Here is a 27,614-nt window from a genome sequence, read left to right on the forward strand (position 1 = left end):
CCCCCCGCATGCGCGGAGCCTCCCGCCCGCCCGCCCGCTTCCGCTCCTCGCCGGCTGCCTCCGGGTCGCGGCCGGCCTGCGGAGGGGCGGCGGCGGCGGCGGCTCCCATCGCCCTTCTCCCGCTGCCGCTCGGCACCGCTGAGGCCTCTCCTGGGGGTAAGCGGCGCCGGGGCAGGGGCGCGTTTGGTGGGGTGGAGGCGGTCGGTGGGGCCGTAGGTCTGTCTGTAGGGCTGTCTGTCTCTAGGCGGCCCTCCTGAAGCGCCGTTCTCGGGCCGCCCTTCTCCTCTTTAGCATCGCCGCGTCCTGGTAAAGCTTTAGCTTGCGGCCCTAGAGCTGCGGGGTCTCTGTCTGCTGGGTGTTCTCCTGGAGGAGAGGTGTTGGGTTTTTCAGTACCAGTGGGATAGCGTTTCCCATACAAAGGTGAGTTTGGTTTGTCACGGTTTTACACCAGCCAGCTTTACACCAGTTTTACACCAGTGGTATGCCCCCCTGCCTTCTTTTGTGTGAGCAGCAGGTACTGTGCCCTGCTAAGCGCTACGGTACCTTAATTCATGTGTCTTCTGAAACTGGTCTCCCATCTCAGGTTAGCTACAAGTAGCGTGTGTTAGTTGGGGCTTGGCACCTAGGAGGCCTCAGGCTCCTGACAGTGCTACCGGGTTTGTGCTGATACCAAGCACTCTATGGCCTGCAGAGACAGAAGAGTTGGTTTTGACATTTTTGACACTCAGCTGGTAGCAGGAAACAAGGTTTAATCTCAGTGTTTGTGTTTCTTTGCTTTGTATTTCAAGCAGACTATATTCCTTTTTTTCTGACAAAAATTAGAAGACTGAAATTCAAAATGACTTGCTCCCATTTTGTTTGAACTTTTCTTTGAGTTCCTTTAAATTAGTGTGCAACTTTCAATGCATCTTTTGACTGGAATGTGTCACTTGTAGCTTGTTTTTTGATTGTCTGGCAGTCCAGTTTGAACTAGAACTGCAAGACTACAGTACACTGATGCAGGTAAAAAAAAAAAAAACTTTCTATTTATTTTGTACTATACCTTGTCATTGTAAAACAGGACTTTTACCTGTCTGTTGTCCAAGAGTTTTACAGCTATTGATGTGGTGCTTATTTTTAAAACTTTATTTTCTCCAGGTTTAAGTTTATTTTACCGTACAAGCTCCTCGCTGCCATAATGAGGCTAGTCATTCTTGAAGATTACGATCAGGCAAGTGAATGGGCAGCAAAATACATCTGCAATCGTATTATCCAATTCAAGCCCAGTCAAGGAAGGTATTTCACGCTTGGTCTACCAACAGGCAAGTCTTATTAGAAGCCTATGTAATTGACTGAACTTAGAACTGTATTTACATCATTGCTAAAAGATGCTGTATTCAAAAGAACACAAACGTACTTCTGGTAATGCTTCAACATATTTCTATTTTAATATGGATTTGATTCTGTGTCAAAAGTGGTGAAAAGGTTTGAGAAACTGAGAAATAGTAGATGAGAAATAACAGTTCTTTTAATTATGTTGAAAAGCATCATAGCAAAATGTGACTATAAAGAGACTTAAATACACAAAGTGTATGGATATATAGAACAGTGGAAAAACTTTGTTTAACAGGGAGTACACCCTTGGGATGCTACAAAAAGCTGATAGAATATCACAAGAATGGAGATCTCTCTTTCAAATATGTAAAGACGTTCAACATGGATGAATATGTAGGTAAGCTCTAGCGCTAATTATTTGAGAAGACAGTATACAGATATTTTTTTTCCTTTATTAACTGTTGTACGCTTCCACAAAGCACAAGATTAACATTCTATTTTTATGCTTCTACATTAAACCTGGGGACATTTGAAGCATTTGATCTGTTTATCTACCAAAATGCAAACAATTAACTAGTCCAAGTGGATCCTGGGCTAAATTAAGTGATCACAAATCACTTCATTCCTACAGAAAGTGTTGTTCCATAGCATTATGACTACATTTGTTTTGAAGACTTAATACTCTTACTGATATGATGTATACCAAGTGAAAGTAAACAAATTGTCTCATGTATATCAACAGGAAGTCTATTTTAGTATAATTTCAAATACTCCTTTGTCTCATTTCTTACTGCTCAAGAAAGGCTTGTCTTGTGCGCCCCATGTTGGCTACATGTAGGCTAGGATTAAGGCTAATTGCTGAAGTCTTGCAATATGTTAATTTCATTTTAAATGATTTCAGGGCTTCCCAGAAATCATCCAGAGAGCTATCATTCGTATATGTGGAATAACTTCTTTAAGCATATTGACATAGACCCAAATAATGCTCATATCCTTGATGGGAATGCTCCAGACTTACAGGCAGAATGTGATGCGTTTGAAAAGAAAATTGAAGAAGCAGGGGGGATCGATCTGTTTGTTGGAGGTATGAGGAAATGCTCTGTGGTTAGTTATGGTTCAAACAAATATATTGACTCTTTAGACATGATCTTCAGAACATAGCTAAAACTACTTTATATTGTAGTGTAAGAAAATTCTGTGACTGACAAAGAATTGGTATAGATACCAAAATAGAATGCTTGGTGTCCAAGTTTCTAATGATAATGTAGTTTAAGTAAGTTTTGAATGCCTTTTTTTTTTAACTGAAAATGATAAAGCAAAACAAAAGAATGAATCCTAAAACCTTTTTATTCTTTCACAATGTTTGAGGATATTTGTTGACTCGCAGGTCTGGAATGATTTGCTCTCTTTAACTTTGAAAAGGCATTGGTCCAGATGGCCACATTGCATTCAATGAACCCGGATCAAGTTTGTCTTCAAGAACAAGATTAAAGACTTTAGCAATGGACACCATTTTGGCAAATGCTAAGTACTTTGATGGAGACTTATCTAAAGTACCAACTATGGCGCTAACAGTTGGTGTGGGTACAGTGATGGATGCTAGAGAAGTAAGAACTCATTTAGTTCTAGTTGCATGTATCAGTTTTCAAGACTCATTTGTGTTGATATGAGGATTGAAAGTAGAGACCTTTGTTTTGCAGGTGATGATTCTTATAACAGGTGCACATAAGGCTTTTGCATTGTACAAAGCGATTGAAGAAGGCGTCAATCATATGTGGACAGTTTCTGCTTTCCAGCAGCACCCTCGTACTATCTTTGTGTGTGATGAAGATGCTACTTTAGAACTAAGAGTTAAAACTGTGAAGTACTTTAAAGGTGAGCACTGAATCAGAAGTTACCTATATTAAAATTAAGTCTAGCTACCATAATGTGTCAGAAGGCCCAACGTATAATTTTATTTATTCAAAATACTAAATGTTAACTTATGTCTTGTGAGTGGAAAAGGACTAGGAGATGTGACTTATGTTCCTTCCAGCTGAAAGGACAGTGTTGCTTGATACATTCTTGACAAATCTCCTTTGAATAAAATATTTCCTTTGCTTCCTATTTGACATGATAATATATAAACTTCAGCTGTATATAAGACAGCAGCTATCTTGTGTTCCAGAATACTGGTTTTAAATAGAAAGTGCGTTTTGCGTTTTCTTTTAAGCCTGATAAATTTCATACTGCTTTTTCTATGGTGTCTTTCCACTTAAGTGTCTTTTAAGTGCTATCTAGTAAACTTCAAATGTGTGATACGGACTTCGGAGTCAACTGAGGATGTTTTTCATACAGTGCAATTTGCAAAACAATCTATATTGACTTTTAATGCATTGCACTTACTGTGCTTTTTGTATCTGTAGTAGGTATATTGAGGCAGGCTTAAAGTTTGGACTTTTGATATTAACATCCATGAACTTCAGTTTAACTGAGTTTAACTACTTCAGTTTAACCGAGTCCGTAGAAGTTGAGAAATTTAGTTTTCTCCTAACTAAATTAGCACAGCAAATTGTGATTGTATATGTCAGCAGTCATCTTACTGGCATGGTTCTTTGTAGTAGCTGAGGCATCTGGCATCACAGCTGTCATTGATGACCTTTTTTTGAGCATTTTATCACAACTGTCCTTAGGTGCATTAGATTATAAAATCTGGCATTACTGTGGTTTGATCCAGATATCATTTGTAGCTAACTCTAACTTTGGATTTCTCAGTATATTGTTCTTTGCTATGTATTCGGGAGAGGGGTAGTCTTTACCTGTGTCACACTGCTAGATAGTACTTACTGTTTTCAAAGATAAACCTCTTTAACTGCTTGGGTGAATTTTAAACATTATCCAGTGTTCATATAAACAAAAGCTTTGCTTGAGAAAGATATAAACCTACTAACGTACAATTATTGATGAATGATGCTGATATTGAATATTGCTTAAAAAAAAAGGGCTACAGTATATGAATGTGCTGTTGTGTCACACCATATAATTACCCTGTAAGCACATACAAAGTGACAAAATTCTTAAAGATTGTTTTGACTGGCTTAATATTTCCTGTTCATAAATCAGTCAGGTTTTCTTGTTTTAAGATAGAGGAGAAATCAAACCTGGAATTATTTCTGAATCTTGATCTCCAGGGTGCACATCTTAGGAAGCTGGGTAGTTCTTGATGACTGACTGCTAATCATGGTAGCTACTTACTGCAATTTTTTACTATTTAAAAAAATCTCAAGGTACTACTTGAAACTTCAAATACTTTCTGATAATAAATCACCATCCTGTCTGGTAACTAGAATAGCTTTTATTCCCCTTCACTTTTTAACTTGCTGAAACTGTTAGAGGCTAGAATTATCAAGTATACTTAAATGTTATTATCGAAAGAGGGAAAGGTATCCGTATTTACCTTTCCCTTTATTTTCTGCTTCCTTCTGTAAGAAAGTAAATAAGCTTTGAATTTACTAACCAGTCTGAAGAAAAGGTAATTCAGGATAGCTTTTCTGTACTTGTACATGCTCCTGAATTTCTGTGTAATATTTTAACTTGATCCAGGTTGAGTAGGCAGCAAGACTCTTGAAAGACTCTTTCCCTTTATTTACTTTCTTGCAGAAGGAAGCAGAAAATACTTTCTTCATTTGAAATAATTGCTTTGGTATCTATCAAGTAAGGGACTCTGGTGCATACCTGTATTTAAAAAATAAAAAAAACTTTTGTTTCTAACTGTACTTCCTGAAACACATCAACTAACAGGATTTAAATATACTTCATTACATATGGAAGTGGCAGTACTTTGTAGGCATTTTTCGTGCCTTCAGGAAGTGGGTAATTCTCTCTTTTCCCTTTTTTTAGAAAAGAAAAGCACTGGTTGGAAGTGCAGTGCTTTTAAAGTTCAAAACATGGTTCCAGTTTGAGTAATGTGTGAAGCTGTTAACTGCTCTTTCAGTACAAATTCGTTTTGTATCAAATTTGTACTTAGTATTTTCCCACTTACTGTCAAACTCCTAGAAAACTTTATTGACTTGATCTTTCCTATGTATGTCAGACAAATAGTTATCCTTCATGAAATTTAAGAAACTCTTCCTTTGCACCTTAGTTGATTTCCAAGGGTTGTGGTATCTTGTCTTGTTTTGTTTTAGCACAAAGATCTGCAGCTAAGTAAGTCATACTTCCAGAGACAAAAATGACCTGGGTTTTTTAGTCTGTTCTAGGTGTGTTGGCTTTTTAGTATGATTGAGTGTGTCACTCAATAGAAAAAGGAATAGTCGATTTGAATTTTATATTAATTAACCACACAAATTAGAAATAGATGCTGCATAAAATGTTTTTTGCTGTGGTCACCTACAGTAATGAGCTCAGACTGTACAGTTATTCAGACTTTGCTGCAGTGATGGGAAGTTTGTCACTGGATACATGATATAGCAAAGGTATTTGTATATTCTTTGCCACTGATGATCCCTCAAATGTGCACTTACTGTCAGACTTCTTCCATGGTTTTTAAGAAAATCTCTACTTTTAATGTTGCATATTACTTAAATTTATAGTTTTAGAAGTTAATCTTCAGTTTGGTGCTAAACTGGACTCTTTGCAGAATGTGAATGTCGATCATTTATTTTTACTAGTTTGTAAGGTGAAATAAAGTTAAAAACATACCAGTGACTGAATAGCATGGATTGGTTAACACTTGATAGGTAACACTTCTATTAAGTTGTAACTAAATCATGTCAGAAACACTATTTTTTTCCTTGTTAAATTGATCTCTTTTTTTCCTAGCAGTCCAATATTTTCTGAATAGGAAATAAAAGCAATACTCCAAGTCACAACTGTGGGTAATTTGTATATGACAAGAAAAAATCTATACTAGAATAGGAACTAGTCAAGTTCTAAATCAAGTTCACAGTTGAACTACTCAAGTTCTAAATCTGCATTAACAGTCTGTTTGATTTCTGCCTGTCTAGGACCAGAAGTATATGATTAATTACAAAGCTACCACAATGCTAGAATGTTGCAACTCAAGCTGTAAAAGTATTAGTATGTATAAATCTGATTTTTATGGCAAATCGTGATATGAAGAATTTTATGTTGCTATTACGCAGTTTTTAATAGAAAGGAGAGATGGGTGGATCTCTCATCATGTGTTCAATTGATTTGGAAGTATTCCAGATCTTTTTACTAGTTTGTTACAGCTGTCTTGTCCCTGTTCAGTTTATACTGAAGATGTCAATAGTATTTAAGTGATAAAGGAATATACACACACACACACACACACATATATATATATATATGCATGCTGTCTTAACTTATTTACTTCTGAATTTAACCTACCTTGAATAGCCATTCTCTTTCTCTTCAGTGAACTGTTTAAAATGTGTAATTTTAAGTAAAGCCCAAATAAAAATGTGGATAGAGAGAAATGTTGAAAAAGTATAACAATTGTAAAGCTGGCATTGTTGCTTTCCCCTCAAGGTTTAATGCATGTGCACAATAAACTTGTGGACCCACTGTACAGTATGAAAGAAAACTGAAAGAAGAATTGAAGAAGAACTCCATGTGGGTCAACAGCAACAGTTTTAGGTAGCAGATGAGTTCACTGCTATGCAATATGCTGAAAACTGTTTAAAATGGGGAATCCATGTACTGTATTTTTTAAAGGTCCAATATCTGTACATTTACATTCCATCTCTATTTGCTGTGTCATGCGTTTTGCTTTAACACTTGGAACTCTGTTGGCTGTTACAATAACTAAATGGAACAGAACAAACCTGTGGGAGACTGCATGTTACATAGGGGTGGAGGGGGGTGGGTGGGGCAGAGCACTTATTTTAGCACAGCAATGTAATGCATCTGTTAGAGAGACTATTTTATTTCTAAGAATTTGTAATTTTGGCTCCATTAGTGCAACTACACTTCGCATTTGTGTTTCTAGGCAGAATGGTTTTGGTCTTTGTTAAATACTATGGACTTGTAATAGCTGTACAATTTCTACTATGAAATGTTCTGTTTACGTGTATCTAATGCACACTGAGCTTTTGCACTTGGTTGCCTTAAATTTATCTTACACAAACAGTTTTGGGGCATCTCAAGTCCTGCTGTACAATTCAGGCAAATAAAAATACAAAAACAGTGCCTATAAATGCACCCAATTCTTGAAAGTGTCATAACTTATTCCAGTTGCAAACATTAAACTTCTGTCATAGCACTTTCTTCTCTCATGTATTTCAAATTAGTTTAGGATTTTTCAATTTTTTATAATTGAGCTTTACCCGTAAGGAAAAATCTAAGCGTTCCTTTCTGGAGATATGTTTAACTGTATCAGATGTTACCTGCAAAAAGGTTAATTTCTAGGAACATAATGTCTACTAGTTTAAATTATCATGTATTAAAGTCACTGTTAACCACTCTGTAATAATTACCTCTCAGTGTATCACTATAAATATTGATCTGTTACAAGGAATGTTATTTCCTACTTTGAAAAAGTAAAATGTAAATATAAATCTATCATTTCCAAATTGTTTTGTTTCTAATGTAAATACTGAAATGTGCAAGTACTTCAGGCTTTAATGGAGAGGTTAAGTATTTTGTCTCTTTCCATGTAAGAAAGGTTAAGAACTTAATTTACTTTTTTTGGATCCCAAGTGGTAGAAAGAGTAATATATTTAGATGAACAAGAAAATTCTTGAAGTTAATAATTTTGTTTGTTCTGTGTCCTGCTGCCAGTTTTGTGCTTAACAAAAAAAAAATAAGAAAAGGTGATGCCTTACAACATATTTTTTTGAAGAGCAAAATCTTTCTTAATTACTAACAAACCTCTTTTAAACAGACCCTAAGCTATCAAATACATTTTCAGCATTAAACTGTAAAACAGGTTTTACCAGTGTTTACCAGTGTTAAAAAGTTAAATGAAGTATTTGTTTGAGATAGATGTATACTTATGCCATGTAGGTATACACTTAATACCAGGTAAATTTGAAATTATTAGTTTGACCAGATTTCTACTTGAATTTCTTTTTTGGTATGATATTTTGTATGTATGTAAAACCCAAATATGGTTTGCACTGGACAGCCTTTTTGAAACTGTTGGTTCCTTAATACAGTTCCAAGTGTGAGTGGAAATTCACTTTTATCCCAGTCCATTGATCCAGTCTATCCCTGCAGAGCTTTCTTACCCTCAAGCAGCTCAACACTCCTACCTACACTGGTGTCATCTGCAACCTTACTGAGGGTGCACTCAGTCCCTTCATCTAACTCATTCATAAAGATACTAAACAAAACTGGCTTGAAGAGTAAGCCCCAAGAACCACCCCTTGTGACTAGCTACCAACCAGATTTAATGACGCTTTGGACACAACCACCAGCCACATTTTTACCTACTGAGAAGTACACCCACCCACACCCTGAGCAGCCAGTTTCTCTTGGAGAACACTGTAGGAAACAGTATCAATGCCTTGCTAAAGTCCAAGTAAACAACATCCACAGCCTGTTCCTTGTCCAGTAAATAGGTTATTTTGTCATAGAAGATCAGGTTAGTCAGGCAGGACCTGTCTTTCAGAAACCCCTGCTGACCAGGCTGTCCAATGCATCCTGTGTACATGTAAGAAGAATGTAACAGAAATTAAGTAAACTATGGAATTCCAGATACAGAATTCCACAGCCCCCTCTCAGTCCTGAAGATCTATGAACAAAAGCAGCCTTGAATCTTCTGGGAGGTGGGCAGGTAGTTGCAAACACTCCATATAGCATGGCCATTGACTTGTGTTTGTGATGGCTTTGTGTACACCACCAAAAGCAACAGATATTAGTAAGTGTATTTAACTACAGTTTCTAAGTAAGAATTCACTGACAAACTTTAGCATATGAAGAACATAAATTGCACATTTTACAAAAGTAGACTAGCATGAATATTTTTATTAGGACATGTCCAGAAGGAAGTCTTTAAGGCCTGACTCAGTCATGTTCATGGAGAAAGCTAGGATTAGAGCTTTTCCTACTGTGATTTTCTGGAAAGAGTAATTTTAGCAAGTAAAAAAGGAAGTAACATTTTCATGGCAATAACATTAATATATCCCTACCTTTACATTATTTTTAATATTTTTTTGCCACATTTTCTCTGTTCTGTCATACAAAGGCTTGCAAGTGTTAAGAGTATCAAACCTGGGTTAAGTTCCAATGATAACTTTTAGATTCAGTGAAGTAAAATGAAATAACTAACTTCATGGTAATTGCAACAGTCTGGATATGTTAAGCACAAAGCTTATATTCCCACATATATTTAATTTACATTTACATCATTTTAAGAAAATTATAAATTAATCACTCTCACAGTGATAAACTATACATTAATTCAAGTATGCTACTGTCTGTAGGAAAATAATCAGCTGCATGGCAGTGATCTATTTGTCAGGCTGTCTCTTTAAAACACGTATAAAGGCATCTTTTGGTACTTCCACATTGCCAATTTTTCTCATTAACTTCTTCCCTTCTGCCTGCCTTTTTAAAAGCTTCATTCTTCTTGTAATGTCTCCACCATACTAAGAAAAGGAAAAATATTTTATTAAGCTTAAATGCAACTACAGTACACCTCAGTAACACTAAACTCAAGGGCTTAAACAATACTCAAAGCCTGGTTATATTACAAAATAAGATCATTTTATACTGTAAACAGTTATCACAAAAAACACTAGTTACAAAGAACAGGAGCAACTGAGCACTTTCATTTGGACAATTACAGGTAAATTCAGTTACATATATATTTTTATCACATAAGCCTGGCTGACATTAGATACAACTATGGTACACTGTAAGGTATCCAAATCCTTTTGGAACAACAGTAGGATGCCAGCTCTAATACTCTGGGCATCTTGACTACCACTTACATCTAGATAAATTAACTGAACCCTATACAGTGGTTAAATGAACACCATCCAACATAGGTTGTCAGGACTCTTAACAGTTGTGAGAAAGGGACACTCGCTTAACTTTAACATGTTAGCTTGAGATCTGAGGACAATATAAGTGAGGCATCATGTTTTTCCTATAGGTTTGTCCAGTCCCATTGGCATTGATTTCTTACTGAAAACCAAATCAGAAGTTTAATTGCAACCAGTCTCTAAGGAAGCACTTTATTATAGTTATGTTAATCTGAAAAAACTAGTTAGGTAATGTGTGAAGTTACACATTTATTACATGTCCACTACTTTTAGTAAGATGTTGAGGAGACAGGAGTGAACACACATGAAGAGTGTTAAGAGCGTAACTTTGAAAAGGCCAATTACTCCTTCTGATCCCCACTCTTACTGGAAATAACTAAAGGTTACACAAATTTAAAAGTAACATTTTAAAAGTGTCTGTCAATATTCCATTTGGAACACAAGTAGAACATGTCTTTGTTGGGTTTTTAAGAGAATATAGGCCATGTTAACAAGACTCTTGGGTTTACATATATTAGAAATAAAAAACAAATATAAAGAAACTTACACATTTTGCCACAACATTTTTTCTGTAAGCTTTCAGTCTGTAAAATAGAATACCATACATGTATTAACAGAGTAGAGCATCTCCTGTAAAGCTGAATAGTGAGTTGTCAAAATGCTGAGCATTGCTTTTCTGCTAGATTTTTAAAAAGCACTGGAATTGTTTTCATAGTTTGTATACAGAAGATGAAGCTTTAAACAATATTTTAATTCACATTTCTCAATTTGAGAAATATTCCTTAAGGTGCATAACATGTATGTAAAAGTTATTATTTAGGACTTCTGCTATGATTCACAACATTCAGGTTTCCTATGTGCTCATATAGCACATATGCACACATGAGTTCTTACAGCATCTCTACTTGGAGATGCACCTTTATTTTTTAAACCACAAATTTAATTTAGACATCAACAGCAAAAATGTGACATGAAACAACAATGAAGTAAACAATTTGTTCTAGAAGTGAGTGTTGCTTAGAAATAGCTGTATGTGTTCAGCTTGCAACACATTTCCTTTGCAGTAGCACAATTCAGTTCTTTATTTTGCTGACTCTGGCAGAAAGTCTTCCACAGCCAGATAATCTTTCTCAACACTCAATCTTTTTCCACTGCCAGAGAGGAAGTGGACACAAATGTGGCAAGTTATACTTTGGCCATTAAGTGCTGACCACAGGCAATTTAAAATAAGGTAGTATAAATTTAAATGAAAATATTTAAGTCCTTATTCATAGTCACAGCTCAGAAGTGTTTTGTTTTTATTCCATGAGGTCTAGTAGCACATACAAGAAAATATTCTACAGTAAAACCAAGTATTGTAATGTATAAAATTAGACAAGACATTAAAAGTTCAAACTTTAAATAGCTTAAGAAGGAAAACAATGGTTTCACTTACGTTTCTCTTGCAATTATTTTCTTGCCAATAGCAGCCTGAATGGCTATTTCAAACAACTGTCTAGGTATAGCATCCTTTAAACGTTCGCACAGGAATTTACCAGTAGCATAAGCTTTATCACTGAAGCAGAAAGTTTTCAGAAGTTAATGTTGTCAGAAAGTAAGCAACTCCTCAAATATATCCATAGAACAGTGTTTGAGAAAGAGTTATAATAGAGGTTTTCATTTTATCTTCTGAGTTAAACTGACCAGATAGCAAGTCTACTTCTAATGAGTGGTCTCTGTATGTCACCCATTACAGAAGGCCTCCATATAAATTTTAAAAAAATTTGTAATACATATCCCAATCATCTATCACACTGAAGCTGTACTGAAGAATTTCACAGCTTTAAATGTTATTTTGAACTCGAAGTTCAAGGGGAAATTTTATCGATTGTTTCTGTAATAAGTAGATCTTCTGATTGGAAATAACTTATATTACAATGAAAGTTGGATTGTATTTTAACATACTGTAGCAACCTGCTAATCAAAGTTATCCAACCATATTTAGCTTATGCATATACAGCAGATTTTGGAAAGAAAAATGACAAAAGGTCTAGAGAATTACAAGATAACATTTGAAGGAGGACAAAAACACAAAAAGGTTGATCTCAGGATTACTGGAAAGAGATGGTGAAGTTATAGAAAGGAGAACTAACAAAGACATTGTGAGAAGAAAGCAAAGAGACTGGAAACAGAAAGGCATTATTTTCACCAGTAAATAAGTAATTCCTGAGACACTTATGTAAACTGAATCATTTTAGCAAACAATTATCATACATTAGTAATACACGTTTTCATTGTATATTAGTAAGAAATCTTGGTTCTTTAGAACAGAGAATCCAGTCAACCTACCTGTGTATGATAGTTGCCAGTTCTTCAACTGGATTTCCATTTAGAAGAATATCCATCTTGATAAGGTCTGCTGCTTGGTATCCTGCATCTTCATAATCAAAACTAAACAAAAAAGTAGCTTAAATGTTAGCGATGGTTTTGTAAAAAAATATATTCTGCATTCTTTGTTCATTAAATTTTAACTTTCATAAACAATTCTTAATACAACACTTGAGCTTTCTATTAAAATTGGAGCATAATGTTTAATAGTCTCACAGCAGGTCACTGTTATTCAAAACAACTAGAAATTTGCTGCAAATCTTGTCTCCAAGGCAGCAGAGGACAACATCTTATCTTCCAGCTACTAAGCAAGGCAAATCAATCAAACATCCACATGGTTATTGCAATCTCTTAAAGAGTTTATTGAAACACTTTAAGCATCAGTTGGAAATTCCTTAAAACTCCAGTCAAAGCCCTTCAACACAGCCTCTAGACACTGAGCACTGTAGATGTCAAAGGAATCAGACACTAACATTAGATGATTTTCTTCTTACCCTTCTCATTTGATAATATGTTTATATGATCCGTATTGTCATAATCTCTGAAAACCACATTTCTCTCTGAAACAAGGGAATCCTCTGATTGTCCCCCTCTACTCTGTCCTTGTGAGGCCCCACTTGGAATACTGCATCCAGGTCTGGGGCCTCCAGCACCAGAAGGATGCAGAACAGAGCAGGTCCAGAAGAGGGCCACAAACATGATCAAGGGCTAAAGCCCCACTCATTCTCATTACAGATGAGAAAGACCCATGTAGAAGTGAGTGACACTCTGTAAGAGATGCTGGATAAATAAGTATCACAAATGCAAATGATTATTAGGTAGTAATGCATATTTACTGTTTTTCAGATTTATTTCCACTCTTCTTCACATTGAATCTAATGTATTTAATGTATTAGGGTTGAAGTAAAGCTAGATTTGCAGCACTAACAAAGGAATATTCTTTTTTGTGCCCTTCCCTGTTTTCTTCTCAGATCTTTTTTCATTTCCTCCTCATGGTCCAGGGCAGAGGGAAAAGGAAGAGGGAAAGAGGATATAGTTACCTTGCATAACCAGAAGACAGAGACTTAAGAGCATCATAAAAATCCACCACGATTTCATTCAGTGGAAAAAGGTACTTTAGCATAACCCTGTGTTCATCAATGTACAGCATATCTTTCTGGACTGCTCTACGGTCCTAGACAATAAAAAATATTTCATGTCCCCTTGAAATATATTTTCTACAAATAAATACAAGGCAGATTAAAACAAACAACTATCTAGTTACACAAGAACTCCAGTACTTCAAGCCAAAGTAACTCTTCTTGATAATCTGCTGAAGTCTCAGAAGAAATAAATTTCAGCACTATAGTAAATGAAGTGGTTGCAACTTAGGTGGACAAATGGTTTAGCTCTATCCCCTCAAAAAGCTGTATTTCTGAAATCCTTAACCACTTCTGCTCACTTCTGTTTTTTTAAGTGCATAGGCATTAGTCCACAAAATCTGACTACAATTAACTTTTTCCACATACATTAGAGGATTACACAGTAGGACTGGCATGCTCATGTTCTTTCCTGCCAGGAGGAAATTCTTAAAAATATTTTATGAATTCCTTTCTATAGATCATATAATTCTGTGCTAACATACAATTATACTGTTTTATATCATGTATCTTGAAATGTTAGAAGTTCAGAAAAATACTGTGAACAGATTATATAAAGACAATACACATGGTAGTTCAAATATTTTTAGTTAAAACTATTTCAAATGCTGTTTGGGAAATGCATTTTACTATCACTATTGTAAGTGTACTCTCCAGTGAAGCACTGGAAAACAAATATGAAGCCTCAGTAAGTGTTGACAAGTATCTTATTTCATGAATTTACTTCTAATGAACAAAAGATCTTACTCTCTTGCTGCAGATTTCATTCTTTCAGGAAAAGAAAGCTAGCTATGAACTTCTCTATTATGCAGTGCTCAAGCACTTGATTGTCATTAAGCTTGAACACTAACTTTCAGTATAGGGATTCTACAGAAGTAATTTTATACACAGTGTAAAATATAGTTTAAAATATTTTCCTTCAAAAAAAATTTAATTGTCAAAGATACTCTTTGCTGATATCTAATATATTGTTATCTAGAATCTTCTTTTTTAAGTATGATATGAAGATCTTAAAAATACATATGACAAAACTAAAACTGTATACCAACCTGACACAAAGTAATTATTTTCCCAATGTATTCTTGGGGTGTTAAAATAGTACCAAGGACAGCTGGCTCCAAATATTCAGATACTGAAGATTTATCAGGAAACTGAGCAGGGCTGATAATGGTAATCTCTGCTTTACCATACTCCTGAAAAACAAACAAAAATCAACTAACAGATTTTATTTTACAAGCAGAGTGAATTACATATTTAGGAAAAAGAGTCAAATACAGCACCGGAAAAGGCTAAAAAGTATTTCAATTGTTTAGGGACAACTGTGAATTATGGAACCCAAATTCACACCAAGCACAATTTTAAAAGAGATTTCTACATCACATATAGCAGTTCCTGGATCAGCATATCTTTAAACATGTCACCTAGATCATCAGTTGCGTGATGAACTGGAAAAACTGTTTTCTCTGCAGTTAGTGAAAATGCAGACTACAAGAACAAAACATGCTACTTCATTTCCTCAGGTTTTTTTTTTTTAAGTTCTGTATCAATTTCAAGTATCAATTTCAAAAGGTTAAGTTTCACACATTAATTCAATTCAGTTCTTAGAAAATAGGGCATCTTTCCATTTTTAGTTATATAAATAGCACAATTTATTACGTACACTGGTAATCAGAGTCTGTATGGATTGAAAGATTGAAAGTACAGCATTTTATATGGAGCTACATATAAAATGTTACAGCTGGGAAGTTAATGAGACAGCTGTTGTCCAGCATTTTTGGTTCTCCTTCACTGAGATCTCTTATTTATTGTCCATTGTTAAGTTCCCACACTGCCCTAAACATGAAATCAATATTCTCAATCTCTTCACACACTAGTATTAAAATTTTTGACACTAAAAGCTTGGAATCCCATGCAGTATAAGGAAGTTGATCCATGTCATAACTTTGCAGGAATAGCTTAAGAGAAAATACAGTGTTTAATATTATAATAAATTTCTTGACCCAATTAGCCTAGAAGCTATTATTCTGTTTTAAACAAAAGTATATGTAGAGTTCACAGACTCAAACAACTGAAGATTAACTTGTTTGGAGAAGATTAGAATTTAATAAATTTAGTATTTCAATGTTGGACTTACTATTAAATAGCATCTTTTTTCACTTCCGAACTTTGAGAACAACTATAGTAAGTTTGAATCTTGACAGTATTTAACTCTCTTGCCTCTATATCTCTCAAAGTTGGAAGACCTGAATGAATATCGTTTTCTATATCTGGTTCTTCAAAGTGCTTTTGGGAAAGATGATAGAAATTACTGTTCACTAGGGAAACTGTTTTTAAGCATTTTATCCAGTGTTTTTTTTAAAACAGAAGTGCTCAGAGCTAGACTATAACCCAGTGTTAATTCACAAAAATGGGATTAGTGGGCTTAGAACTTAAGTTTTCAATTCCTGTGCAGGTGTTTTCATTACCTAGCTTTTCTAGTTCAACATCCCTTTAGGGACAGGAGCTATCCTTCTGAAATATGGACAAAAGGAAGGTTGTATTTCTTACTGTATGTGTACAACCCACCAGCACAAAGCAAGTGATTATATCACTTTCCCCCGTAAGACAGTGTTTTTGAACAAGGACCCAACATCCTGCATTGTTTGAAAACTTTATTCCAGTGTCCCATACCAGCAACCAAGAACCACCTATGCAACAGAGGCGTCAACTGTTTAATTCATAGCTGCTACACTTCAGGAAAAAAAAAATCAAAATAACTGCAGAGAAAGAAGCCCTATGTCTCATACCTTGCAGGTACAGCAACCTTTCTCATTCGAGTTTGTAATTCACAGATTTTCTGTAGTGTTTAGAGGTATATGTTGAATGAGTCAGCCTATTTGTAGCTTCCTCTGTCAACAGATTTTCTTAAGTCCGGCTTTATCTGTCTGTCTCAAACACAGGAATTTTCACTGCGATCAGTTCAATGAGCTTTGCATATAGCTGTATTACTGTGATAAAACACTGACTCATCTTCACCAATTCCTGCCAGTCTACAGTAGTGTTACAAGCTATTCCTAGAAATGTTAACATTTTCTGACTGATGAAGTCTGGAAAATTATTTTCCCCACTTTAAGTTCAGCCCAGTCAATATGCACTCAAAAGAAAACAAGAAATGCTGCATGATATATAATAACCTATATAATGTACACTGTATTGTATATTGTGTCTTTTATTCCCATTTTAAAATATAGGTGTACAGGTGACAAAAAAGCACTTAAAGTCAAAAGGGAAAAGAGCTAAGATTCTTAAAAAAAATCCATTAAAATAAGCTTGAAGTTAAATATCAGTGATCTTAATGTTTACCATAAAATAAAGTACTAGTCTACGTAAGAAAGTGTACACATTTAGAGGACGCTTTTAAGCTGCTGTTTACTTACCTTTATCAACTTTGCTGAAGAAAGAATAGCTTTATATGGAACAGTAGGTGCAGTCAAAATAACAGACATATTATATTCTTGCTCCAAACGTTGATTAAAAACTTCCATATGTAAAAGGCCAAGAAAACCCAACCTTGGGGAAAAAAAATCTTGTTGGTCAAAGTATTTGTTTATCACCTGAAATTTCAGAGTACTTTTTTTCTTCCCTCCAATATGTTTACACAGCTAGTTTGGCAACATCAGGCACAGCATAGGATGTCCAAGAGATTAAATGGAAGTCCTAAAAATGAATATTATGAGTCTCTGAAAACAAAGTATCACAACAAATTGCATACTCCATGTGAATACAGAACATTAGAAAAACAAATGTTTTTGATCTTTACGTATCATTAAGCTAAATTAAAGCTTCTAATCTTTTAGAAGATGGAAGTTCTTCACACAGAGGGCGGTGAGGTACTGGAACAGGCTGCCCAGAGAAGCTGTAGATGCTCCATCCATGGAGGTGTCCAAGGCCAGGCTGGATGGGGCTTTGGGCAACTTGGCCTGGTGGGAGGTGTCCCTGCCCACAACAGGGGGGTTGGAACTGGATGGTCTTTAAGGTCCCTTCCAACCCAAACCATTAGTTCTCCGATGCTACGATCCTGAATTCATTTTAATTCAATTTTCAATTGACTTAAACCTGCATTCTCAATTTGTGAACGGTTCCAAAAATGAAAACAGTATAAAAGCCTCACCTCCATCCAGCTCCTAAGGCAAGACTACTGTCACGATGAACTGTCACACTGGAATCATTCAATGTCAGCCTTTCCAAAGCACTTTTGAGGTTATTATATTCTGTTTGATCTACAGGATACATTCCTGTCAAAACATGTTAGAAGTGCTGTGATGCAGAACTATCTTTACTTAGTCACACTTCATTTAGTGTGCACTTACCTTTCAAATATGCCTCTTACCACGAACATATTAATAAAATCAGAAATAGCTTACTTTGTTACAACTAGAAATTTAACTTTTCATCTGAAAAATATATTTGAATAAGTCTTTGGAAAAAAGTTTTATATCACCTCAGAAAAACAGGTATTAACATTCAAACCATAACAGTAGGTATACTGTACTCATCTAGTCCCTCACAGCTGTGAAAGATGCAGTTCTGAGTTCAATTTTTTGCAGGCCTACAGTGTAAACATACAGCTTCGTATAAGTAAATGAACAGACAAATGTCACAGGGATGTCCCTTCAACATGTCAGAATGAACAGAAAAATAAGAAGGCCATTGCTAATGTTTCTGTAATTTTGTAAGTGAATAAAAGCAGTTGTCTATACAATTACTGCTTGAAATAGGTTCCCCTTTACATGAACACACATTACGTGAAATGTAGATTCCTCTTCACTAGGATGCAACACATGCACAAAAAACACATTTACAGGATTATACTTTCCCTTCTATATACACACATAGCATGTGTACTAGTTACTGAAGATGGCAGCAACAACAACAGAACTGACTGACCTTAGTAAGTCAAATATTTTTGAACCATCTCGAGTATTAGCTTTTGTACTTCACCACATTTAACAAAAGGAAAAAACTGCTTATTTCTTAAAAGAAATAAAGATTCCATAGTAAGTATATAGAAGTTAATTATCAAGATGAAAAAGTCTATTCCAAAAAATTGACTTAATTTTTGAAAGCATTAATCCTTCTTTTCCAGCTACAAAAATTTACTGGCATCAGAAGCAATAACCATGGCTAAAAATATATGTTAGTCCTGTATTCATCTAAAACCAGTCTAAAGCTATTATTAATTTTACCTGTTAAGTCACAGAAGCAAAATTACACAAAGCTATATAATAGCACATGCCTCTGCAGCTTAATTCTGCTAAAATTCTAATCCTTATAAAACTCTTTAATATACACCTGTGTTAGAAGCTCTAAAAGCTGTTAGAAGCTCTAACAACTTTCCTGCTCTTGCTGCTGGAAAAAAAATGATCCCCCTTTAATCAGTTTACTCCTCACCTGCAAAAACCATTGGCTTCGCTGACTTAAAGCCAGGCAAAGGCTCCACTGGCTGTTTATGCATAAACAGTGTGTCTCCTATTTGGGCTTCTGTTACTTCTTTCATTCCAGCAATCAGGTAGCCCACCTGTCCTGCATATCTGAATAAAATTGGTATTATATGGACATGCTTCTTTGCATTATTAATATTTCCACTATTTTTCCCCAGTCCAGACAGGTGTTAAAATAAATCACACACACACACCCCCAAGAGCCCATGCACAGTCCAAAAATTGCATTTAAGCTCTTTCTGCTCTGAGTTCTGAACTTCCATTGCAGGGGAAGAACCATCTGTCGATTTAAGTAGATGTATTTTTGTTACAATTAAACAGCACATTTAGTTCTGGATTTTGAATTCTGTGCTATTCCCAATTTGAAAGCTGGAGCTAGTAGCAAGTTGTCAAGCATTTACGACACAGAAGCCATAACAGTTGTTAGCTGCCACCACAGCAACTCTCATACACTAAATGGGAGAAACAACAAAGACAAATGCTCTCCATCGATATATTACAATGTTGAGGAACCCATGGCAGATAAAAACTATGCATTGTTTTTGGATAGGATGGAGTTAATTTTCTGAATAGCAGTCCCATATGGTGCTGTGTTTTGGGTTCATGACAAAAATGGTGTTGATAATACAACAGTGTTTTAAATGAATAGTGCCCACACAACAAAGTCTTTTTCCCATTCTCACTTTGCCCCTCCCAGGCTAGCAGGAGGGTGAGAGACTGGCAGGTGTCACAGCCAGGACAGCCAAACTGCCCAAAGGGATATTCCATGCCACATAATGTCATGCTCAGTAATAAAAAAAACAAAGTGTGTAGTCTTCCCAAGGTGGCCACTCATTGACTGGCTGGCTATCAGGCTGCTTGTGGGTGGTGGTAAACAATTGCCTTTTTATCACTTTATTTCCCTTCCCTCCCTTTCACTTATTGTCTTTACATCAACCCATGAGTTTTCCTTCATTTTCACTTCTGATTTTCTCCCATGCCTTGCTGGTGTTGGGGAAGCAAGCAAGTGGCTGACTGAGTGCTTAGTTGCTGGCTGGGTTCAACCCACCACAAAAAGTAACAGTCTCTCACTTAATCTCCCAAGAAAGTCATTAACATGTACTTGGAGAAACTGATAAAGCTTCTCCACTAATTCTAGAGTACCTGATTTTCTTCCCACTGCTGCCATGAGGAGCCAGATTCTGGAAGCTGTTGCATTCATGGATTTAAAATTTTCCGCCCTCAAATTATGCCACAGCAATTACTAAGATGAAGCCCCGTTCCCTTCCACTCTCAAACAAGGTAGTTCCTAGAAATAAATTGGACAGCTAAATAACAATATCAAATGCTAGTCTTAAAAAGGACTAGCTGTCCAGATTTTACATGTACTACAGGTGCACTGATAAAATGGCTCTCTCCCACTGGCAGTGCCTGTAAAGCAGTCTCTTAAAGCTTGTCTCAGCACGCCCACTATGAAAAAAGACTGACATTTAGCATTCAATTGCAAATAAGAAAAAAACAAAGAAAAAAAGCAGAAAACCCAGCCTCACTACTCAAAGTAAAAACGGAACAGAAATGCAGGATTTTGTATCTTACATCAATTTATGATTTGTTCCATTGAAAGAAATTTTTACTTACAGTTTATCTGTTGGCTGTTCGTTTGGAGTCAGAATTCCTACTTCATTAACTTCATATCTTTTCTTTGTGTGTGCAGAAACAATTTTATGCCCTTTCTGAATCTCCCCGCCAAAGAGCGCAATGTTAGCTATGACACCTCGGTAATGGTCAAAGGTGGAGTCAAATACTAAAGCTTTCAATGGATCAGTAGTATTAAAATGGGGTCTGCCACAAAAGATTTAAAACAATATAGTTATTTATCATTCAATATGAAATGAACTAGCACCCCCCACCCCAAAAGCATCCATGTTAATATAGCTGAAACTATGGAGTAATTTTCAGTAAACAAATGCATACCAGACCTCATTTCACTGTTTCACTATGTATTATGCAGCAAGTCTATATATTTATTTTTCCCTGTGTGCAGTAGTAGTATGAATAGAAGAGAACCAAATGCATACCCATCATTCCCATTTCACAACAAGTGAAACTGATTCATAAAATATTGTATTATTTAGAATCAACAAAAAAGTGTTATATTCCAACGATCAGGTTAAAAAAAGTCCACCAATACTTTATCTTTCATGGAAGCTTAAGCTTGAATTTTCATTGTGATTTCTTTTTAACTATAATTACTTAATATGAAAACTACAATTATTAGCTAATAGAAAAAAGCAAAACGCTGGTTTGAATTTTAACTGTAATTTAGAAGTTTTGTCATCAAATTCCTAGATAAATTTAACTTTTATTTAAAGTTAACTTTAAATATTAAGTTCAGGATATGAAACACTAAACTCAGCGGACTTAAATTGCCTTTATCACTGTAACACCATAACATTCAAAAGAAATAATATACCCTCAAACACTAAGCTTCAGAGGAGAAATCAATGTCTTTAAATGGAAGCTATATATTCAATGAAGACATCTTCAGTGGCTTACCTCTCAATTTTCATTATGGACAATTCATTTCCCTCCCCTGCTTAAGAAAAAAATGTCTGCTGATATCCATTAATACTTAACTTCACCACAGATACATTCATTTTTTAAAAGGTATCTTAAATGTGAAGTGTCATTTTTTCTAATTAGAAAATTAATTCAAAAATTAGATCTCCAGCTCAAAAATTAGATTTCCCCCATATCTTCTATAAAATATATACCTGATATTAATAGTAAGTGCAAAACTAATATACCAATATACCATAAATACAGTAATATACCATAATATACCATAAATACAACTCATGGTTTCGTAGATAACATTACAAGGTATTGTAACTTACGGTGGAATCTTCTCAATGACCTTTTCAAGAACTTTTTCAACGTTTGTCCCTTGTTTAGCAGAAATCTAAAACAAATCCAACAATAATTTTATCAGATATGTTTTTCACTTATTCAGTACCCATTAAGAGCATCACCTTTACTTAAGATAGTTTTGCTGGTCAGGGGCAATACTACCCATACAAGCAATCTGAAGCACAGGATGCTATTACTATGAAATGCTTACTTGATTATAAATGCCTGTAATGAATCAGACAAATATATGCAGATGACAGCCTGTTGAATTATGTGTGTGTACACATCTTTCCTTGGCTAGAAAGTAGATACAGGTATACTATCAACAATATTATAAAACTTTTAGAGGTCTTACCCTTATACATTCATTAAGAGGGATATCAAACAGTTTCTCAATTTGTTTTTCAACTCTTTCAGGGTCTGCATTCTTCAAGTCAATCTGAAAAACAACAAATTGCTAAATATACAGGCAATGGCATCTTATACACAATCCAGCAATGTAGTTCCCAAGTGTACAAATTAAGGAATCTTTATATGTTTATTCATAAATACTAAACATTTTTAGGAAAAGATCTGTATCAAGAATTTTTCACTACCATGTTTAAAAAAGTGCAATTTTTCATTGTTGGTTATAAAAAATGCTTCTGCGTGTATTTTAGGAAATAAAAACTGGAGTTTCCAATATTTACTGTAAAGTAAAGACATTAAACACAAAAGTTCTTATTACATACTAGTTAATTTTTCATTATATGCTCCTATTTAAGGACACATTTCTTAGCAATCTTCTTTCTTTAAATTTATACAACTGAACTACTTAATATGAAATTAAAACTGTATTACCTTGTTTATGACAGGAATTATTGCAAGTTGTGCTTCAAAAGCAAGATAGAAGTTTGCTACTGTCTGAGCCTGAATACCCTAGAAGACACGCATTAAAGACATTTAACATAGAATTTTTCCCTGTTTCTTTTTAAGCATATTGCACAATGTAAGACTACTTTGCTTTCTATTTACTCCTTCACTTGGGAAGTGCAAAACAGTTATTCGTTATACACACTGCTGATAAAGAAAATTCCCAAGTATCATTTCTCATTATCTGACAGTAGACAAATTAATAATGCTGTATGTGTAGCTACTTTTTTTTTTATAGATAATTATTTATAGGTAACACTGTATTAAGGAAAAAATAGCATTCATTTGACTTTCATCATAAATGATGGTAAAATCATAAATATGCCATAGAGAGCATTATTATCTAAGCACTCTGTGAGAGTATGTCCATATTTAAAATCATATGTCCATGTTTAAAATCATATGTCAAATCATTTCCTTAAACAAACTTTAGTTTCCTTAAGCAAACTGCTGAAATTCTAAGCAGGAAACAGGAAATAAGAAATCCACCTCATTTGCATCCACTACAAGTATAACACCTTGACAGGCAGACAGTGACCGGGATACTTCATAGTTGAAATCTACATGGCCCTGTGGAGAAAATAAATGTTTATTACTTCACAAATTTCTGGAGTCCTTTGCAAAGGCTTCTCTATTATAACAGTTTCATTTCTGTATCTGTTCATCCAAAACACAATTCTTACCTTCAATAACAAAAAAAAGGGAAAGAAACTAAAAAAGGGAAAGAAAGCACTGAATAAACATAAGAAGCCAGAAATCTGATAGGTCATTTTTAAATATAAAGACATTTAACTTTGTGTGATTGAATCACTGTTTGTACTTAACTTACTGGCGTGTCAATAAGATTTAAGAGGTAGATTACTCCTTTGTGACTGTAAAAGAGAGATGCAGATTGTGCTTTAACTGTAATTCCCCTTTCGCGTTCCACTTGCAGTTTATCCAGCACTTGTTTATTACGGTCAGTTTTAGCAATTGTTCCTAAGATGGAAAAAGTTTCATTAGCCTCATTTAAAAGATCAGCTCTGCAAATAAACCATTACTGAAAATGCCACTAACCAGAAGAACACGGGGCTTGCAGCTTCAAATGGACCTTTTCCATCTGATTAAGCTAAATTTTCAACTAAAACTATGCTTCAACTCAACATTTGCTAAATAGACTTACATTTGATGTTATGTAAAAAACTTCCCTGAATAAACAGAATACAAAACAGTACATTAAATCTAAATTGGAGATTCAGCTAAATAATTTTGATGTTTAAATAAACTTCAACTCTTATCACTGGAGAGCAACTCTGGCTCCAAACAGTGCTCATCTCAAGGGCAAAAGGAGCATTATCACAGAGTCCGGAAGACCCAAATTCAAAACTCCATTCTATAGCACTGTATAACAAGTAAAACTGCCCATAGTGCCATTTATGAGGTAATAAAGAATAACTTTGATCTAAAGCTTCTCTCCCAGGTTTCGTTTTGCCTATTCCTTAGATGAGGTAAAGCAAGACTCTTCCAAAGGGTATTTCTGAGTAGCTAAGTAAAGCTCTGCTCCTAAATTGGGCTCTTCTTGGTAGACATAGCAACTGCTTTATAGCTTACCTCAAGGCACCCTCTGAGGTAACCTTGGTCTCTCTCCTCCAAGGTAAGCCTAGTTTCTGTGTCAGTTATATCTATAAAGATCCCTTAGCACTTCTGTCACACTTTCATTTTTTAAAGGGATTTAGTTTTCCTTCCCTGAATAACAACACAAAAATAAAAACACTGAAGACAGAGTATCTCAGAGGAGGCCAAAATAAATACCTCTGAAGAAGAAAGCAACACAACTGCACTAACACTTAGGGTGGAGGAAAAAGCAAGTCTATGAATCAATTGACAATCCATAAAATTTACACTTGACTACTAGCAGTTATTCTACACACTAAATCTAAATCAAAACAGAGCTGTACTTACTCATACAGGATTATATCAGCTTCAGTACCAGTGAGCTGCCCCACCACGTGAAACAGTTGTTTACAGTTTGCTCTCAAGAGGGAGGCACATTGTTACTTTCATATTAAGTAAAAACAGTTAGTTTCTCCTGCTTTCAATCACACTTCTGAAAACTACTTTAACCAGAATTCCTACGTCATGACCCGTCCCCTTTTGTCCATCCCAAAAGCTGGCAGTAAGCGTTATACTTGCTGTGTACTGGTCTAATGGATGACCAGTCAGGAATGACAAGAGTAGCATCTTAAGCTAGGAACCATACTCCTTTTCAATCTCTTTCCAGAATACATTCCTTCCTTGAGAGGATTACACACTTTCTTACCCCTACTTTAACTAGATCTCAACCAGAAAGAGAAGTGCATCATATTCACATATATAACACTACGAAAGCAGCAGCCTAAAAGTACAAGCAACCTAGCAGTAAGAAGAACAAAGATAATAGCAAGTTCAGTAATAATCAAAGCTACAGAAATTTACATGTCAAGAGAAGGTAGCGTGGATGAAATTAGAACACTTACCTGTAATTTCCAGTAGTCTGTCTGCTAATGTACTTTTGCCATGGTCTACATGAGCTATAATACTGAAGTTTCTTATTCTTTCCACAGGATATGTTGACATATCTATTTTTTCCTGAAAAATAGAAATTTCTTTTCACAAACCACAGATACAATCTCTATGTTCAATATGACTAAGCCTTTAAAAGAAATGTAACTTTTCTCTAGAATAGACATAGGTGGAAAACCTTAAATTGTCATCAGTGTCTAAAATGCTAGCATTTTAGTTATACATAAACATATATTTCTCTGATTTATTAATCAAGGAGTATGCAACAATGTGTTATGAAAGGTACTACGTTCCTTTGAATATAGTTAAGTTGAAAAACTTTAAACAGTTTAAGTTTGTTAAACCACTTAAGAAAAATGCTGTGACATTACCTGACAATTCAGATAGCAATGCCAGCCTTATGATAAGGAACACCTTTGTTGAAAAGGAAGCTACAGGAAACGTGCACTTTGGCTAAAGCAAAAATAAATAAAAGTAGAAAAAGCCTGACTACCTTGACTCACACACAGAACAAGTCCAACACTAAAACTTTTCTTTTCGTTACTCTTGTTCATTCCAAGTAATACAACGCTTTGAAGACAGGCAGCTTTGCTTTTCAAAGCTTTCAACAAAAGCTTTTTTCAAGGCCTTTTTTCATCAGGTACCAGCAGACCCCTAGTAACAACTGCTGAAAAAACTGCTCCCTGATTTTTGTGATACACTGGCTCATCTCTCTTACCCAGGCTGTGCTTGGAGCTCCGGGCCTGGCAGAAAAAGATGTCTGGAGATCTTCAGCAAAGCCCGGAGACCTATGCTAGCATCAACGTACAGCATAAAGCATCTTTATACGTTGTAAGCACTTGCAGGATACCTCAGCTTGCAAGTGCACGACCTCCTACTGCCAGAGGGCTGAAAACGCTTCTGCAGCGGGAAGCCTGACTCGAGAAGACACCACCTATTTGGAAAAACCGCCTTCTACACGTAGGGCCGTCAAATCCGGGACCCGCTCGAAGCAAACCCCGAGCAGGCTACTTCGCGGCCACGCGGAGGGGACCCACCTTGCCGCCGGAGCTGTAGGGCCGCCGGCAAGCCACAAGCCCCGCAGCCAGCCATGCCGGCGAGCCCCGCGGGGCGGCAGCGGGGCCGGGGCTGAACAGCCGGGCCCACCACGAGGCCGCCCTGCTGCCGAGAGCCATGGCGCCCGCCGCTGGGCTCAGCCCCTCACGGCGCGGTCTCAGCCCCCATGGCAGCCCGCCTCCGGTCGCCGCCCTCAGCGCTGCCCGCCCCGGTGCCGCCTCAAGACCCTCCCGCCGGCGCCCTGAGATGGCCGCCGCCACAGGAGCCGCCGGAAGCAACCCTGGCCGGTGGCGGAAGCTATATGGGCAACGCCCCCGCCTCCTGCCCGCCCCTCGCGAAAAAAAAAAAAAAAAAAAAAAAAGAGTTTGGTCCAGCTGCAGTTACCAACAGAATCATAGAATATCCTGAGTTGGTGGAAGGGACCCACGAGGCTCATCGAATCCAACTCCTGGTTCCACACAGGACCACCCAAAAATCAGACCATGTGTCTGAAAACATTGTCCAAATGCTTCTTGAACTCTGGCAGGCTCAGTGCTGTGACCACTGCCCTGGGGAGCCTGTCCCAGTGCCTGAGCACCCTCTCAGTGAAGAACCTTTCCCTAACAACAAGCCTGACCTTCCCCTGTCCCAGCTCCATGCCATTCCCTTGGGTCCTGTCGCTGTCCCCAGAGAGCAGAGCTCAGTGCCTGCCCCTCCACTCCCCTCATGACGGAGCTGCAGGCCGCCATGAGGCCTCCCCTCAGCCTGCTCTGCTCTGGGCTGGACAAATCAAGGGACCTCAGCTGCTCCTCGTATGACTTGCCCTCTGGACCCTTCACCACATCTGTTGCCCTCCATCGGATGCTCTCTAATAGTGTTACAACCATTTCATACTGTGATGCCCCAAACTGCACAAAGTGAGGCCACACCAGTGCAGAGCAGAGCGGGACAATCCCTTCCCTCAACCAGCTAGCAGTGCCATG

The 27,614-nt window shown here is 36.4% G+C and overlaps 2 protein-coding genes across 4 annotated transcripts; one reads left to right on the forward strand and one right to left on the reverse strand.

Annotated features, from left to right (window-relative positions):
• GNPDA2 (glucosamine-6-phosphate deaminase 2) lies at positions 1 to 9,399 on the forward strand. The gene is made up of 7 exons (XM_080589067.1): positions 1 to 156; positions 1,138 to 1,305; positions 1,614 to 1,711; positions 2,216 to 2,398; positions 2,737 to 2,921; positions 3,015 to 3,189; positions 6,808 to 9,399. Exons 2-7 carry the CDS (start codon positions 1,178 to 1,180, stop codon positions 6,864 to 6,866), a joined length of 828 nt encoding a protein of 275 aa, XP_080445193.1. The 5' UTR covers positions 1 to 156; positions 1,138 to 1,177; the 3' UTR covers positions 6,867 to 9,399.
• On the reverse strand, positions 9,229 to 26,983 carry GUF1 (GTP binding elongation factor GUF1). Of its 3 annotated transcripts, XM_080589066.1 has the most exons (18): positions 26,634 to 26,941; positions 25,551 to 25,662; positions 24,646 to 24,780; positions 23,885 to 24,033; positions 23,545 to 23,625; positions 22,984 to 23,061; positions 22,499 to 22,582; positions 22,131 to 22,195; positions 20,872 to 21,075; positions 19,205 to 19,344; positions 17,925 to 18,048; positions 17,191 to 17,323; positions 14,824 to 14,967; positions 13,676 to 13,809; positions 12,597 to 12,698; positions 11,704 to 11,823; positions 10,816 to 10,852; positions 9,229 to 9,869 (listed from the first exon to the last, which is right to left on the reverse strand). In XM_080589066.1, the coding sequence occupies exons 10-18, from the start codon at positions 19,308 to 19,310 to the stop codon at positions 9,732 to 9,734; spliced, it is 1,038 nt and encodes a 345-aa protein (XP_080445192.1). In that variant the 5' UTR covers positions 19,311 to 19,344; positions 20,872 to 21,075; positions 22,131 to 22,195; positions 22,499 to 22,582; positions 22,984 to 23,061; positions 23,545 to 23,625; positions 23,885 to 24,033; positions 24,646 to 24,780; positions 25,551 to 25,662; positions 26,634 to 26,941; the 3' UTR covers positions 9,229 to 9,731. The 3 variants fall into 3 exon arrangements, with proteins under 3 accessions (XP_080445192.1, XP_080445191.1, XP_080445190.1); XM_080589065.1 differs by lacking the exon at positions 24,646 to 24,780 and having other exon boundaries at positions 26,634 to 26,983; XM_080589064.1 differs by lacking the exons at positions 9,229 to 9,869; positions 24,646 to 24,780 and adding an exon at positions 9,876 to 10,410 and having other exon boundaries at positions 26,634 to 26,942.
• Positions 26,984 to 27,614: the final 631 nt, after the last annotated feature.

This window comes from Anser brachyrhynchus (genome assembly GCF_964034855.1).
Source record: "Anser brachyrhynchus genome assembly, chromosome: 4".
In the NCBI taxonomy this organism is placed as follows: Eukaryota; Metazoa; Chordata; class Aves; order Anseriformes; family Anatidae; genus Anser; species Anser brachyrhynchus.

What these genes read in the sequence shown, in the direction of transcription:
- GUF1 (XM_080589065.1), bottom strand. Translation starts at nt 26,771, where the DNA reads ATGGCTCTCGGCAGCAGGGCGGCCTCGTGGTGGGCCCGGCTGTTCAGC. An exon ending in TTGTAGTGGATGCAAATGAG is followed by an intron (nt 23,062 to 23,544) that starts GTGGATTTCTTA and finishes CGTGTCTTCTAG; the next exon opens with GGTATTCAGGCTCAGACAGT. An exon ending in GTCATTGAGAAGATTCCACC is followed by an intron (nt 21,076 to 22,130) that starts GTAAGTTACAAT and finishes CTTTTGTGGCAG; the next exon opens with ACCCCATTTTAATACTACTG.
- GNPDA2 (XM_080589067.1), top strand. Translation starts at nt 1,178, where the DNA reads ATGAGGCTAGTCATTCTTGAAGATTACGATCAGGCAAGTGAATGGGCA. An exon ending in CTTGGTCTACCAACAGGCAA is followed by an intron (nt 1,306 to 1,613) that starts GTCTTATTAGAA and finishes TTTAACAGGGAG; the next exon opens with TACACCCTTGGGATGCTACA. An exon ending in AACTGTGAAGTACTTTAAAG is followed by an intron (nt 3,190 to 6,807) that starts GTGAGCACTGAA and finishes TTTCCCCTCAAG; the next exon opens with GTTTAATGCATGTGCACAAT.